The following is a 16,339-nucleotide window of genomic DNA, read 5'->3' as shown; positions in this document are numbered from 1 at the left end:
ATGATTTGGGGATAGAGGAAGAATTTTGTATCGTCTCTGACGTTTGGTTATGGGAAGTAGAATATATAATTATAAGTACCTAGCTCTCCAGTGAGTTCAAATCAGAAGAGCTTCATTGATACCAAAGGAATCGCCACTAGACCAGCACTGAGTGCTTTTGAAAATTGCATCCTTTATCTTTGCATGACTAAACAAAAATAGGAAGTTCTGTCCAAATAAGTGAATTACTTTGCAGTGTTCCTTTTACATTGGGTTGTAATAGTCTTTCTGATGTTCTCCATTAAATGTTGGACTGAACACTGCTGGACCAAATATATCAGAGGATCCACAATTCAAACCACAAACACAACCTAGGGAAAAACTCCTCCTTTTCCCACTGAGTGATATGACTGTAGGGCAAGGGTTTGAGAAACATTGTGTGTCTGGTTCTTATTGAAGTCAATAGGACTGATGTCAGTCAGCACAAAGTTAAGTTTCAAAAAAATACCACTCTCCTCATACATGATAAATAACTTTATTTTTGTAATTTGCTTGTTTTCTAGAATTTGCTGGGAACTCACAACTTAGGCAGAGTTTTTTATGAGCCAATCAAGGATCGACATGGCAATATGCTGATAGTTACTATCAGAGAAGTGGAGAGTCTTTATTCATTTTTTAATGGCAAATGGATGCAGGTATCCAAACTACAAAGCCAGAGGAAATCCCTTTCAACTCCAGAGGAGCCAACAGCATTAGACATCTTGCTTATAACAATCCAGGTAGTGCTTTGCTTCCCTTACTGTATGTTATTTGCTTTTGTAAAGCCTGTGCCAGAGCCCTGATTTTTGGAAGAGTCTTATAGAATTTTAGGCCTTAATCCAGTGCCCAATAAAATTAATGGCAAGACTCCCATAGAAAGCAAATACTTATATTACTTCCAGTGGGTCTGGGATCAGATCCTTAATATTTAAAATATCCATGAGATTCTAAAGAAATTACTTCAAAGTCCTAGCAAAGAACAGTACTGTTTCTATCAGTTTCGGGAAACCATGCTATAGAATTCTGTAGCAAGGGATGTAAAAACCTTTAAAATTCTCTGGGATGTTCTTAAGCACCTATACAGACACTTACAATTTCTATACTCCATAAGATTTTTCCATCCAACCTTGAACACTAAATCTAGGTTTAAAACCTTACTGTTCTACTTAATAAACTTGTTCAGTGGGGTTCAGAGTTCCTTGGAGCCTGGTATAGTTGCTAAAGAATTCTTTACTGACCATAACCCTCCTTTAATTTCTGCATAACATGCCCCTAGACTTCACAAAAAGAAAAATATAAAGGTATGGATTAATCTTAGAAGCTGCTTTGCATAGTCAGTTTAGTTAAGATCATTGAGAGCCATAAGTTTTCGGCCCTCCAAGAATCAGGGTGTCTGTAAACTCATGTTAAATGTAGATAGATCCCATAAAGAACAATACACGTTTTCTGTATGTAAGAGCAACGTATTTCTCACAAAATGTCAGTAGCCAACCTCTCTAAAACTCAGTTGCATAGTTACTCAAAATACTACAAGATAAATCATTGTCTTAGCCCCTTCTTTAGCACCCTCGACTAGATGATGACTGCTGTGGTTAATTTTTGAATTTGAGGCACTTTCTTGGGCAGAGACTGTTTTTCGTACCGGAAACCGACAGGCGATCAAAATATACATTACCAGGTTCTAGGAACGTTAAAAAATTTCCAAAAGACAATAAAACTTACCTGATCTATGTTAGGTTTAATGTACCAAAATGTGTTAAAGGTGTAGAAAAATGTCAATCTGGGCAAAAGTTTTATATTAGGAAACCCAGAATACAGGTCTGATCAGATTTCCACAGAGATCTTAGTGGAAAAAATGTTCCCCTAATGGTTTACACATTCCTATCTAATGCCCACCCTTTCTTGTATTACTTGTTTAATCATCCAATGGGTATTTTGTTCATGAAGTGCTTGTGAAAATGAGGGTCTAATTGCATTGGTCAGAGCCAAGCATAGCACTGGCAGATAATTTGGTGGTTCCAAGAGTAAGGGCCTAAGGCCAGGTGTCTTAATCCTCACCCATGGCAGAAGCACACATTTCTCGGGATGGCAGCAGACAGCATTTTTAGGGTAGTTTTGGGGGACTTCTATACAGAGCCTTAAAAATGTCTCCTGGCTTCAGCACATATGCCATCATTATTCATTCCTTCTAAGCTGTATTTCTTGATAAAGATATTTGTTCAGAAAACACAGCCATTAATTAAACTTTGCAAACCACCAGCCCCCATGCTCATACAGATCTTCCTGTTGACAGCACATGACACAGACCAGGTTTTTGAGAGATGTAAGCTGTGACGCTGCACGCATTTCTCTGCTGACAGTACTGGTTTACGCAGTAACACCTCTTTCAGCTTAAAACCATCACCCCTCATCCTATCACTAAAGAGTGCCTCCCCATCTCTCCTGTAGCCCCCTGGAAGTATAAAGTTGTCCAAATGCATCCAAACTACCAGAGACTATTTATATGCTTAAGCATGTGCTTAAATGCTTTGTGAATTGGGAAAACTTTTGAAACAAAAAGACGGCTGTAAAAACATTTGTTGCTTTTTCATCCCAAACTCTTCCGCTTATGTGGAAAAAAAAATTATATTTTTATGTAGGACTGTTTCTCTTAAAACAGGACATACTTTCCTATCACAAACGAAGTCAGCAACGCCTCCCTCCCGGTTTGTATCTGGGTTACCTTAAGCTCTGCAGTTCTGTGGATCAAATCAAAGTGCTTGTGTTGCAGAAGTTGCCTAATGTCCTGTGTCATGTTAAAATCCGAGACAACAGCAATGTCTCCAAGTAAGTGAACATGTACTTATTTACACACACTTATGTAGAGAGAGAACTTTTTTTTTTTTTTTTAAGTTTGGAACAACTGATCAAATTTAAACACTAAGGTAATTTTGCTGTTGCAAAGTGGTAGATGCCAGCACCGTTTGGCTCAGGTGTGCACCATCGCAGAGACCAGCGCTGAACTAAACAGGTGCCCCTGTGTGTTTCCAGCAATCTGCAGGCCCATCCAGAACACGGACATACGAGCCCTTTGGTTCCTAAGGACAGTATTCTGTGGTCGCTCACATTCTGCAGTGGTGTTGATCTTCCATGTATCTCTTAGGAAGGTCATAGCCCGCAGCTCAGATTCAGCCTCCCGTGAATTCAATGTCACCCTTTCTCCTGATTTTCACTGACCATGGGGTGTTGGTGCTGGTGATTTTTCTGTGTATTCTCTTGTGTAATATCTGGTTTCTCACTCTAACCCACAGCAAACACGCAGCAATTGGGAACACGTACTCAGTCAAACGCACAGCCATTGCTGGGCTCCAGGAAAGCCATTCTCCTCTTTGTCCGTTGCTTCCCTCATCTCTTGGGCAAGTGCGTTTATCTGCGCTGCCTGGTCCATGCCTGGTGGACACATTTTATTGGCTTTTTTTCTGGAGCTTTTTAATCCCCTATCATTTCATCAACCAGCTGATAATTTTGCATGAGGAAAGAGGAACTGGATATCTATGTGGATAACAAAGACATCCAGAATGCAGTAGTTAATAATAACAAAAATTTTGGAAGGAATATGAAGCCTAGTGCTTCAGTGTTTATAACAATCTCTGACTCCTGAAGTTTAAGATCAGATCTTTATTTAGGAGCAAATTGTGCCACATCTATTACTCATCTTGTAGTGGGGCTTCCTGTACTTTTTTTTTTTTTCTTGAATGTTTGGTGCTGGCTGCTTTTCAAGACTGAATACTGGGCATGGTGAATTAAAGATTTGATCCAGAAAGATTATTCCCATGTTTATCAGGTCTAGAATGGATATATGTCGAGCAAACCAGGAAGTTCTTTGGCTACAGTGAGTACAAATAGTCTGTCACAGAAATTAAACTTCCTGCTAATTGTGACTGCTGTCACTTCCAATGCATGCTTTTTAAAATAATGTGGTAGATAGGGAATGAACTATGTGAAAAAGAAAACTTGGAATGAGAAGCCTTAGTGAAATATTTCAAAGGCAGTTGGACTTTCAGAGGTTTGCAAGGAATGTTCAGCCTGATGTACATGTGCTAAAAAAATCAAACTTTTCAAAGTTAGCTTTTTAACCACAAACAACCAGGACTGCACAAGTTTAGAATGTTTTGCTATATGAGGATTAAACTATCAACAGATCCCAAATGCACATACACTGAATTCCTGCTTGTGCACTGAACTTTTGTTATATTTCTAATTTTAACTTGACTCAACATACAGAGATGAGTGGGAATGGATCCAAACACTTTCTGGCTCAGAATCTGTGGAAAGTATGGATCATACTTCAGACTGCCCTACTCAATTGTTCTTGTATGAGCTCCAGATGGCAGTGAAAGCTCTCCTTAAACAGATCAATCTACCTCTGCATCAGGTATTTTCCTTTGTGGTATTTATCACCTTTTTAAAAACTCATTCTTAAGAACCCAACTAAAAACTACAAACTGTGTAACTTGCAAGCAGGGATTAGATATTCCAGTTGCAAGAAAAGAAAAGCAGAAAAGTTTTGTATTCTAAGTGTGGGGGGGTGGGGAACATCTTCTACAAAGCAGTTCTTTCCCTGGATATTTGAACATGTCAGGATTAAGAGACAGATTTTCAATTAGCTCCTGATTTTGCTTCTGTTAGCGTACTCATGCAATTTCAAGCAGGTGCAAATAAACACTTTTGCATGAAACTAGTATTTGTGAGCACCTTTACCCAGCTGGCAAAAAAAAAAAAAAAATTAGTTATTTTTCCAGGCAAGCAGGACAATTGACTGTTCTTCTGGAGGTAATGGTGAGGGTGCACGACAGGCCTGCTGAAGACACAGCGTGTTGCTATTCTTTTACACACAGATAAATGTAGCACTTCTAAAACACGTAGCTCCAGACCTCCAGATTGCTGTGGGTGAGGAGAGGTATCTGGCTTCTGGCTTTACATTTAGGTACAAGAAATGCATATGTGAATAAATAAAGAAGTCAGGGAGGATAATCTACGATGTGAAAGATTCATGAAAAAATAAGCTAAGGAGTTTGTTTCTTGTTTACATGAATTCCATTTTATTTTGGTCTACAAGGGTAAAGAGGGCTTAAAGTAGAAGTAAATCATCTTTATACTTACTTCAAGGTCTGTTTGTGCAGCTAGAAAGATGTGGCCTTAAAAGAAATTAATCTGGTTCTACATTTCTTGATTTTGAAAGGTTTAGGCTTTGCTTTTAAAAAGGAATCCATCAGTGCTGCACCTTCTAGCCTGGGAAGAGCCAAGTAAGACTCAAGTAAATCCAAAATTAAGACAGATGGTGTGCTGCCTTGTGGTCAGTCACTCTGATTCAATAGGGCTCTGTACAGGTCTCTATGCTAGTGTATTTTCTTGGAGGTTATAGCTTTTGTGCTTTTTTTTTTTTTTTGAGCTAAGGACTGAAATATTTCAATCCCTGTGCTATATGTTCCTTAGGCTGCAGCTCACCCAGCGTTGAAGCTCATCTGTTGTGCGTGAGAGATAGCCATAAACATGACCTTGCAGTTCAACACACGTGCAAATGTTTTGATGACTCAGGACCAAATGTCTGGGTTAATGAATTGAATTTTTAATTCAACAGGTTTCTTTCTATATTTTTATTATTTTTGTGGTAAACAGAATCACGGACAGCGACCCCGGTGCATACCCAGGGTAAATGCAGGGCTGCGCACGGCAGCTGCACAGCCGCCTCAGGCCAGCTCCTGTGTGTGCCATTTTCTCTTTCTGCAGCACTTGTTAAACCTTTTCAGTGCTGTGTTGAGGGAGAGCCGCATATTTCTCTTAACCAACCCTAAATTGAATCTTAAAGGTTTTTAATTGAATCCATTTTCATGTTTTCACATAATTATGCAATCATAATCTTGAAAAGCACATGGCATGTGATCATTTTCTGCCTAATAAGAAACATAAATGTTGTTTTCAGGGGGGCTGTGCCTGTGTGTGTTGTTTTAATGTGGAACATTGCAGCTTTAAATCTTTATTTTATGTAGTGACATGAACCCACATTTAGGGCCCCCCCCCCCCCCAAATATTTATGTTTTATAAAAATTCCGAGCTTGATGTCGTGCAAATTTTCTTTAATGTTTTATATCATTTGGGGTGTTGTTTATATAAGTGCCATGTTGTAATTCTCTCCTATTTCTTCCCCCGCGCGTGTCCCTCTACAGGCTAAGCACTTCCGTCTGTATACACAGGAGGTGTTGGAACTGGGTCACAATGTCTCCTTTCTTCTCCTGCTCCCCGCCTCAGACGACGTCTGCACTGCCCCAGGACAGAATAATCCTTACACCCCACACTCAGGATTTCTTAACCTCCCTCTTCAGATGTTTGAACTTGGTATAGTAGCTTGCTTCACCTAGAAATATTAACCCAGTCTCCTTATAATAAAATCACAAAGTTGTATCTGTTTTCCCCCTTGTCCCAGTGGAGAGTCAATAAATCACATGATGGCTTTGGCAACACCACTGCCTATAACTGTGTACAAGTTATAGAGGGAGCAGAGTGGTTAAAGCATATACTGTAGTAATCGTTATTGAAATGCAAAAGCATAGACCAAAGCTCACAGTTATTCAGTATGTGTCTATAAGCTCATTTGGAAGATGATGTTCATTGAAAAACAGAACCAAAAAATTACACACAACATCACAACGTTGGAGTGTGAAAGGAGATGCAAAAAAAAATCCCTCTAAATTGTCACAAGAATAATCACCAGTTTTGTAGAGGAGAATTTTTGCAGTTCCTGACTGCAGATAGTCCTACTCAAGATCTGACTCCCTCACAACTCTGTGAAAGCTCTGAGTGGAGTTTCCCGCATGAGGATCATCTTTTTCCTTCTGATTCAGACAGACAATACATGAGCTGTTGTAGTCTGCCAAGGAAAAGTTACCCCTTCAAAGAAAACTAATGTCATTGAACTAGAAGAGTTCAGTCCTTTGGGTCATCTGGCCATGGCTGTAGTGCCCTAAAGCCAGACTTCTTATCTTCCTGACACACAACCCCGAAGTCTGCAGTTAGACTGTGTACTGAGCACATCATTTCTCTGCGTGAGAGGTGACTCCTGCATTCGCTGTGCAAATTAATGCATGAAGAATATTAAACTCTGATGAAATCAATCTCCACTCTAGAGGTTTTGCAAACTATTTAACTCTCATTATGTGGTACCCAGGCTGGGAGCAGGAGTCATTCTCACTTGTGGGATATAGTTTGCATCAGGCTGACAAAGCAATAGACACCGAAGGGGATGATGTGGTGCAGACGAACACGCAACAGAGTCCTCTCTCAAATGGCATTCTGGGTGCAGACCTCTCTGTTTGGCAATGTCGTGCAGTGGGAAAGCAGTTCATGGAGAGAACAGTATGGAAAGCTGAATTTTACTTTTGAGTATTTTTTTTAAGTAAGCAATCACCTGGTCAAAGGCAGATGACATTTCTATATGACTTATTATATATGTATCCCTGATGTTCTATAAAGTGACTGTGATTCGCATCTCAAATATTAGAAGCTTCCATTCCCCATTAGCTGGTGGCTACCAACTATATAATTGCATAACCACAAAAGACTATGTTGAAGTAACATTTGTTAAAGTAACATTAAAGGGTCTGACTTAAAACCACAAAGGCTAGAAACTTCAGCCCTGAAGCTGAAACCGCGGCTGTAATTCACTCAAGAGTCCACCACATATGGCATATATACTGTAAGACCACACACTATTCAGACGAGATCCCTGCAATATCTAGGCATCACTGAGAAACCCGAAGGTAGAAGTCTTTCTTCCACTCTTTTTTGTGGGATTTCTATTAGGCCTTTATTGCTATGCTAACAATGTTTCTGTGACTGGATTTCTCCATCTGAGAAATTCTTCTCAATTATTCTTATCATGTTGTTTGCAAGGGAGAAGTAGACACTCAACACTTTTTATTTTTTTCAATATTTATGGTAAGAATATATGCAATTTACATGTGAAACACCCTGAAAAATATCATGCCACAATCCCGAAAAGCAGCAGTAGTAAGCCAGCTGGTGTTCACTGCTATAAAAGATCGTGCTGTATGCTTGCATTTATTGAAGCACCAATGAATGGGGAAGTATTTCTGAAAACTTGTTCTCCCTCAGCAAGTACTCACTCTGCACTGCAGTTTGCAGGGATAACTGGCAAGTTTTGCCTGAGCAACTGCAGGTTGTGGAGGAATGTAGCTTTACGAGGCCAGGTAAATGAACATTTGTGAAGCTCCGTGGCACCGTAGCTTTTCTGTCGCTGTTATCTAGTGACCTCTTTGGTAGCTCAGATAGCTCTGTGCTGCTCCAAAGTCAAATGACACAAAACAAGAAGTCATTTCTGAACTTTCTGTGTTACCCTTCTGCATGAGAGTTCAGAGGATGTGTGATAACGCCTAAAAGAGTCTTAATTGTTTCACCCAAACTGCGATATCGCTTAAATGCTTCTACTGCTGAGCCATTTACATGTGAGTTATGGATTTCAGCTAGCCTAGCCCATGAGGAAGCTATCATCCTCCAAAATGATACCTTCCTTCTGAAACACTCAGGTAAAAAAAAAAAAAAAAAAAAAAAAGGAAGAATTCCATTTTCCAGTCATGTCACTACTTTCTTGATAAAAGGATTGATGAGCTACAAAAGCCTCAGAAACAGCCTTTCTGATTAAAGCATCAAGGGCAAAATAGTCTCTGGAGTTGCATACAAAGGACCTGATTATCCCTTCACTTAGATATAAATTAGAAATTATTCTTTCTTCTTGTGAAGTTACAGAGTAAATCCAGTGTAAACGAAGAATTAAAGCCTATATTCTTTACCTAAATCTTAAAGTAACCCATCCAGAGAGTTAGTACTTATATATTTTAAAAAATTTTTGTTCTGAAAGCTAATGATTTCATATTTCATAGCCAGAACATAACAGTGTTTCCTTTGCACTTGGTCTTTTCACAGTTCATTTTTGCTGTTACAAGGAAAAATTTATAAGCCTGTATTGCCGCCTTTCTGCTGTCATAGAGCTGGACTCTCTGAAAACCCAGCAATCCCTAAGGGAAGCAATTTCAGACAGTGAAGTCGCTGCAGCCAAACAAAGACACCAGCAAGTTACAGACTACATACAGGTAACAGTCTGTTTGTGCCTATTCCAAGGAGATTTTAAGGTGGCTTTCTTAAAAATTGCATGGGGCTATAATTTGAAATCTAAATGGAGAATTATTCACAGACATCATAAAAAGAGCAGTTGTATCAAAAGTGCAATTCTGTTTTTATGAAATTCAAACCCAGAACATGATTTCCTTAGTTGTTGCTTTTATACAAGGATTTTTATGGGTAAAATCAAATGACAGTTATACCAGACTGTTATAAAGAAATGTGTCAGTCTGCTTGTAAAACTCACTCCCATCTAACGTGAGGTAAGCTGGTACCATGCTTGGGCATTCATGTGTGTAATAGTTTTTCTCTTTGTAAATTGAGGACTTTTTTCACCATGATAAATTGCCAATTAAAAAAATTAAAATGAAAATTCAGACTAGGTGGTGGAGACAATCTTCACCAACAATGTCATAGTGAAGAAAGCAGCTCTGCGTTAACCAGCCCCAAAAGCATCTGTCCAGCACCATGCAGTGACACCACTTCAGTCCCCCAATGCAGAAGGACCAAGATGTTATCATACTTGTCGGATTTGCTTATTCTGTGTCTCTCACACTGATTTTCCTGTACTGTTCCCAGATCAGGGCTTTACCTACTCAACACGGGGTCTTGGAACTACACCCCGCTGTGCAGCACAGCAAGGCCTGTCCTTTTGCAAACCATCCTGGCAACTGGTTATTTCCAGCTAAAACTCACGACCCTTGCAGAGAGCATCTATGGCCACGGTTGATCTGTCTGTCTGCAAGTGAGGTGCAGATAAGCTCACAGCTCTATATTCTTAATAGTCAGGCAACGTTGTGTTGGTATAAGGACCAAGACAACCATTTATCCCATGGATAATGTGTTTGGCCCTCCGTAATTATGAACAAGATGATGACATTTCTGTTCCTATTTGCTCTGAATTCAGATCCCCCTTTGCCTTGTCCACTTTGGAGCTTTTGGCAGCCTGCAAGGAGGCAGAGAGGAATATGCATTGTGCTTTCACTGCTCAGTCATCTCCTTCCTTCTCATCTTCCCACTCTCACACACAGAAAATCTAGCTTTTTCCCAGCACACGGCAGAATTTGGAAAATTCTTATCCTTCACATCAAAAATAAGTGTAATATGCATGCACTGTACAGGCAGTTCTGTGTTCCACTTCCCCAAAGTGTTTGAGTTGCATATATATGCTGGGAAAATATGGGAGAACATTTTAAACTTCAGTGTTTTGTGCTGAATTATTGTGACAGTGTATTAGCCTTGTCAGGTCTCCTCTCAAATGAAAACCAGCTGGATTTCACCTATTGGCAAAAGTATCTCAGCCCACCACATACCGCAATCTTCAGCGGTGACCACAAAACCGCATGAGCATTTGTGTGATCCAAGATCTAAGACAGTGTTGAAGTCACTACACAAACCAAACATTGTAAAGAGCAAGGGAGTCTATATAAATGCAGTTCTGAAAAGGAGTCAAAGGGTAACTGAAAAATGAAAATAACAAAAAAAAATAACAGCAGATAAGGTACTTGGAGTCTTTACCAGTATATTAGACACCAAGACAAGAAATCTACAGACACTGAAACAAAAACTGAAGTTAAGCTGTAATTTATACGGCATAATGCTTCAAACGTTCCTTAATTGTAAAAGAACCACAGTTCATTAAAATTACTGGTCCATCATCCCAGGAGACACTGCAGAATGTCATCAGGGAGAAAGCCGACAGGATTTGCATTTTATCAAACTGCATGCAGTACGATTTTTGTTTGGGGTTGAGGGAAGATCACAGAAAGGAAATACAAAATCTCCAAAATCAAATAGGTGAGATGTTTGCTAACTGGTGTTCTCTCCATGGAGCTACACTGAAGCCTTGAAATGATGTAGGATTATGAATTAATCTCTGAACCATCTGCTATTCTTATCAGTGTATATTCTTAGTTCAAATTAACTCAGTGGCAAAGCTTGCACTGACATCACTGGAGTCGAGATTTCACCTTCACATAAAAACGGCCACACTAGGTCAGAACAGATCCGTCTATCCAGCTACCCTGTCTCCAGCATGGCTCATCAAGAACTACCCTAGCTAATCTGGCATCTACAGCATCCTTTGGCCATAAATTCCACACTTTGAATGTGCATTTTGTGAAGTTATCTCCAGCTAAGAGGATGTGCTGGAGTACTCTTAGAATCTCGCAGTCTTCAGTCCCCCTTTCACTGATCCCTCTCTCACTTCCCTATCTGATAACACTGCACAAAAGACCCCTCACTTTTGCCCATCTATTTACTGACCCAGGGCTGTATGCCCTTTACATTCTCGCAAAATGCAGCTTCTGTAACTGCAAAGCAGCTTCCCTTAAACACTGCAATCTTCATATGAAGGCTCACTTCTTTAAACGCAGAATCTTCTGCAGGAAGAGAAGCACAAGGGAAGTTCTCGAAAGGATGCTGCAGCAGAAGGATATCACACTCACAGCTACTGTCATTCACTCATTGCAGCAGCATTTACTCAGTCATCAAAGCCCCTGAATTGTTTGAAGATGTTGAAAGTGTTCCATTATCAAAAGACTCTCAAGACCCACATTAAAGAGCATCTTCCCTCTCTGCGTAGATACTTAAAGCCATATCCTGCTATTGATTTAGGCACTTGTCTCTTGTTGCCATCAACAGGCCTGTGTTAGAACTCTCTTAGTGTAGATTTATACTACTAAAATTATGATACAGGAGAAAACCTGCAGTTTGCCTCACTGCTCTGCTTCAACCCTCCACATATGTATATTCTTCCACATGTACGTATATTCTTCTGCTGTTAAAAGCCAGGTTTCATTTGAGCACTCTGCTTTGGAACATAATTTGGGGTTTGCAAGGTTGCTCAAGAAGCCTTGCCAGTACAGAATGAAACCAGCTTCCAAGTGTGCTACAAAACTGATCAAACTCTATACTTTGTCAAAAGACAATTTTCACTTCTTTCCATGTCAGAGTTTCGGCCTGGATTCACCCCTCCTAAATACAGGTTCTTAATTGAGGTATATAATTTGAGAGTCTGGTAGCCCTAAGCAGCCTCTGCGGTGGTGGAGGAGAAGCAGCACCAAACCAAAGGTGGCTCAGACCACCTCTGTCACAGGGGATCCTGCTTCTCTCTGTTGGCAGTGACTGTTGGGCACTCGAAGAACGTACACACTTAGGTAAAATTAATACACAGACTTAACTTTTTCACCATTTTTTTCTCTACAGCAAATTGATGAGATCTGGAGGGAAATGCGATGGATCACAGAAGCACTACAGTATGCAAGATACAAGCAGCCAGCAGCTGGCCTACCCATAAAGAAGCTTGTGGACCTTTCAGAAGAACACTCTCAAAAGAAAATCAGTTCAACCTCTTCACATCTAGATTGTCTTCCTTCACCTCCCCCTTCACCTGAGGCTAGAATCCAGAGGAGGAAAGCTGTGAGTGGTAAGAGAATTTTTCTTTGTTCATCAAGCAAAATCCTTGAACTCACTTTTACTTACAACAGTTCTTGTACATCATTTCAGAAAAGGATTATTTTTTCCCATACTTGACAAGGTACTTTGTCATTTTACCAATCATTTGCCACTCAATATCCTGAGATCCTTCTACAGCCTGTATGATATTTTTTTGTTTTCAACCACTCAGAATTATTGCTTATCATCAGCCAACTTTGTCATTTCACTGTTCCAGATCACTTAATGAACAGACTGGAATGGACAAGTGCTATCATTGACTTCTCCATGACATCCAGAATTAGTAAAATCCACCCACAGTGAAAGCTGACTACTTCATTTGTTGTCTGTACCAACAACTTGCCATTGATATATGGAAGGAGCTTTCTCTTTATCTCAATTCCAGCTTCATTTCTTCAGAACCTGTGGTACAGAACCCTGTCAAAAGCTCTTCAGAAATCTAAGGATGCCTCTGTATTAATTGCGCACAGGTTCAGAGTTTTATTAGACTGGTGAAACATGAGTTACTAAGCAGCAGCTATTGACCCTTTCTCATCATTCTTGTATCTATGCATTCTTCACTATAGTTTCTAATAATTTGTCTGGAATCTAAGTCAGACTCTCCCACAGTTTCCATTTGTCACCTTCTTTTCTCTGACATTACAGCCCTTTTCCTTCCACGCCTTGACTATTCCTCTGCTTTGGAGCAGTTCTCTCTTACGGTCCTCTTGCTTTGTTTTGCTCGTGCAAATTTTAGTGCCAATAGTCCAGTTTGATTTAACAGTTGTTTTCACGTACTTCAGTATTCTCAGTGTTTTAGACAAGCACTTTAAAGCACAGAATTGCACAAGCAAGTACCCACCTCACTGACAATTACCGCTTCTCTGAACAGCTGGAAAATTAAACTGATTAAAGAAATGGATCACAACAAATAAAGATGAAGCAAATTAAACAGTAACACCTAATTTGCTAACAGAGTAAGAACTCTGGAGAAAAATGTAAGCCATCATTGTGCTGAGCTATCTTTAAGCAACAAATAAATGAAACAGTAGAAATGAAAGCAACAGATGCTGCATTAAACAACTGCTATGACCATTCTGGTGATAATATTTTTTTTCCCTAATTGGCAGTTTTATGCAGTTAAGAAAAATTAATAAATCTACTATGATGAGATTAGGTTAAAAGAAAAGAAATGCAAAGAAAATGGTGCTTTGATTCATTCCATTACACAGTGGTGTTCTTTCTCAGCACCTCCCCCTGAGCTAATTTTTTCCCCTGTATTACCTGGATTGGAGTTTTTTCTCTCTCTTAAATCTCTGTCTCTACGAAATTTGTTGAAAACAAGATAAAAGAAACCAGACCTTCTCTGAACTTGTTCCTAATTCAAACTTAAATTCTTCCCTCTACTTAAGATAATAAATGAATCCTTCCTGGTTGACCTAATTCTACCATCACCTCCCTAACACACCTGTAAATTCTCCCTGACTACTGCCCTTGCTGTCACCTAGGCCCATGGACAATTCCACAGAGGAAACACATACATCTTCAGAATTATAGATTTTATTCTAAATTAAGAAAAAAAATACATAAATGACAGTTAAGCAATTTCTCTCCTGTGCTTGTCTTCTTAGTGTTAATCACTTCTCTTTGCAGATTCCCAGCCTGGCTCAGATGAGGAAGGCTGCTCCGAAGTATTCCTTCCAACTGACAGCGACTATGACTCCAGTGACGCACTAAGCCCCAGAGAATTAGACCTGATTTACTCCTCCTCGCACAACATATCCCAGCAGGCAGGCAACGGCCTGGGCGGCAGTGCACCTGATGTTCTCCAAGTCCACGACATGAAGCCTTCCCTAACGCTGAAAGAAGGCCTGACAGAGTGTAGTGCCTTTGATACTGACACTGAATGTTGCACAGAGCACATGAGCAACCTAACAATGTCAGGGCTTACGTCGAAAAGCATAGACAAGTCCTCTAGCTCCAAGCAGCCACTGGGCTTTTTAGGGAAAAAAAAGCTAGGGAAACATCAGCATTACAACTACTTCAGCCGGCAACACCGCTGGCTGCGTGTGCACAGCGAGACCCAGGCTGGCTCTCTGTCCGAAGGCGTGTATACTCAGCATCTCATGAGATCTTCAGATTTGTCTCAAGAACCTACCTCCAGCGAGCAGTTAAAGATTCCCGTCGATGGGTCTCGAAGCACTTTCTTACCTCATGCATCCAGCCTTCCAGAAGATGGGAGAGGCAAGTATGAGGAATCAATGCAGAATGTTCACAGGATACATGTGGAGCCTTATAAAACAACATTTCTGGGTGAAGAGAGCAAGTCTTGGGCAATGAGTGCGCAGTCCATAGAACATCAGGATGTGCACGACGCTATGCAACAGATAAAGGGTCCAGATGACCAGCCGGGTTCTGCTGTCCCAGAAGTCTTCAGCAGCACACTTTAACCCCAGACTCCTGCATTGCTTCCCATTGCTCCGCGATGAGACAGAGGGCATTATGCATACAGGGCCATGCTTTCAAAACCACTTGTAAAAATCCAGCTCCTGACATGGCAACTCACGCCACTTCAAAAGAATCCTAATCTTTTGACTTCATCACTTTTGACTTCTGGTCTTACAGGGGTATCTGTCGTGATGCAAGCATTATTATTGGCACCCGCAGTTTTGCAGGTAGAGTCGTAACACTCACCACACAACAGAACAATCTGTGGATGCATGCCTAGGAATCAGGTTTTGCGTTCTTTTGATTTCCATGTATCTCTGAGCATGCAAAATTTTAAGCATGAGTGGTTCTGCCTGCAAGTTAGCAGAAACCGTAACATCCTTGGTGTGGTCATGTTAGGACTGTGTCCTAACCTTCTATTAACCTGTTTTCCACCATTTCCTATAATTTTTTCTACTTCTCAGCCTTCTTGAATGGATTTAGGTTGCATATAACTAAAATGCTAACTGGTCCAGTAATGCAGTTAATGCAGAGTTTCCAGCCACTTGCAGAGAAATGAACATTCTTTCAATATCTAGAAAATGCAGTTGACACCATCTCTGAATGCTGTCAGAGCCTGGCATAATTATCACAGTGGTTTTTTTCAGGAGTCAGATTTCAAATTATATTAGTAAGTTATTCTAAAAGCTTAGGAGATGAACCTTTGAGGTCAAGAGCAGGCAGAATGAGGCCAATATCTGAAGGAATAACGTGCAGGGTCTAAGTGAGACTGAAGCAAAGCTTGGTCTTTTCTTCTGCCCACCACATACGAGCACATTTCTTTATGTTGGCAGCACTCTCCTACACCCGTTGGAAAGAAATGCCCCTACTTCTGGTCCTGAACATTCACTGTAAACCTCAGGGGATTTGATCACCATGCTGAAATTGGGATATTCTAAAAATTCAGATTAGGGAAATCTGGGGTGCAGTTTGAATTTAAGAGTTTTTATTTGGGCCACCAATAAATATTAATATCATAAGGAGGGTGGGAGGTGGTGTTTTAGCATGCTGTATTTGTCTAAAGGCAGATCACAGTGAGTCATGTTTTCATCCTTTGCAACCAGAATAAGACTTACTGTATTACAGAAGATTATCTCAAAAATGAAATCTATATTAATGAGAACCATCACATTTGAGTCACTAAGAAATGAACTAACGTGGAGAGAAACCCCAGCTGTTGCACGAGCTTTAATTTTTCTTAAACAGTTCTTGAAGTTTAATTTTA

The 16,339-nt window shown here is 40.1% G+C and overlaps 1 protein-coding gene across 1 annotated transcript in view; it reads left to right on the top strand.

Moving 5' to 3' along the window:
* ANKFN1 (ankyrin-repeat and fibronectin type III domain containing 1) overlaps nt 1-6,416 on the top strand; it is a gene marked incomplete at its 5' end in the record, with an annotated part of 36,051 nt that extends 29,635 nt beyond the window's left edge. The window contains 4 exons of the mRNA XM_010076763.1: nt 543-758; nt 2,678-2,844; nt 4,282-4,432; nt 6,225-6,416. Of these exons, the coding sequence (XP_010075065.1) occupies nt 543-758; nt 2,678-2,844; nt 4,282-4,432; nt 6,225-6,416 (726 nt within the window). The remainder of the gene's footprint in view (nt 1-542; nt 759-2,677; nt 2,845-4,281; nt 4,433-6,224) is intronic.
* Between the last annotated feature and the right edge of the window lie 9,923 nt (nt 6,417-16,339).

Source organism: Pterocles gutturalis, unplaced genomic scaffold (genome assembly GCF_000699245.1).
Source record: "Pterocles gutturalis isolate BGI_N339 unplaced genomic scaffold, ASM69924v1 scaffold49401, whole genome shotgun sequence".
Lineage (NCBI taxonomy): Eukaryota > Metazoa > Chordata > Aves > Pterocliformes > Pteroclidae > Pterocles > Pterocles gutturalis.
Note: the sequence above shows the minus strand (reverse complement) of the source record. Positions and strands in the feature narration are given on the sequence as shown.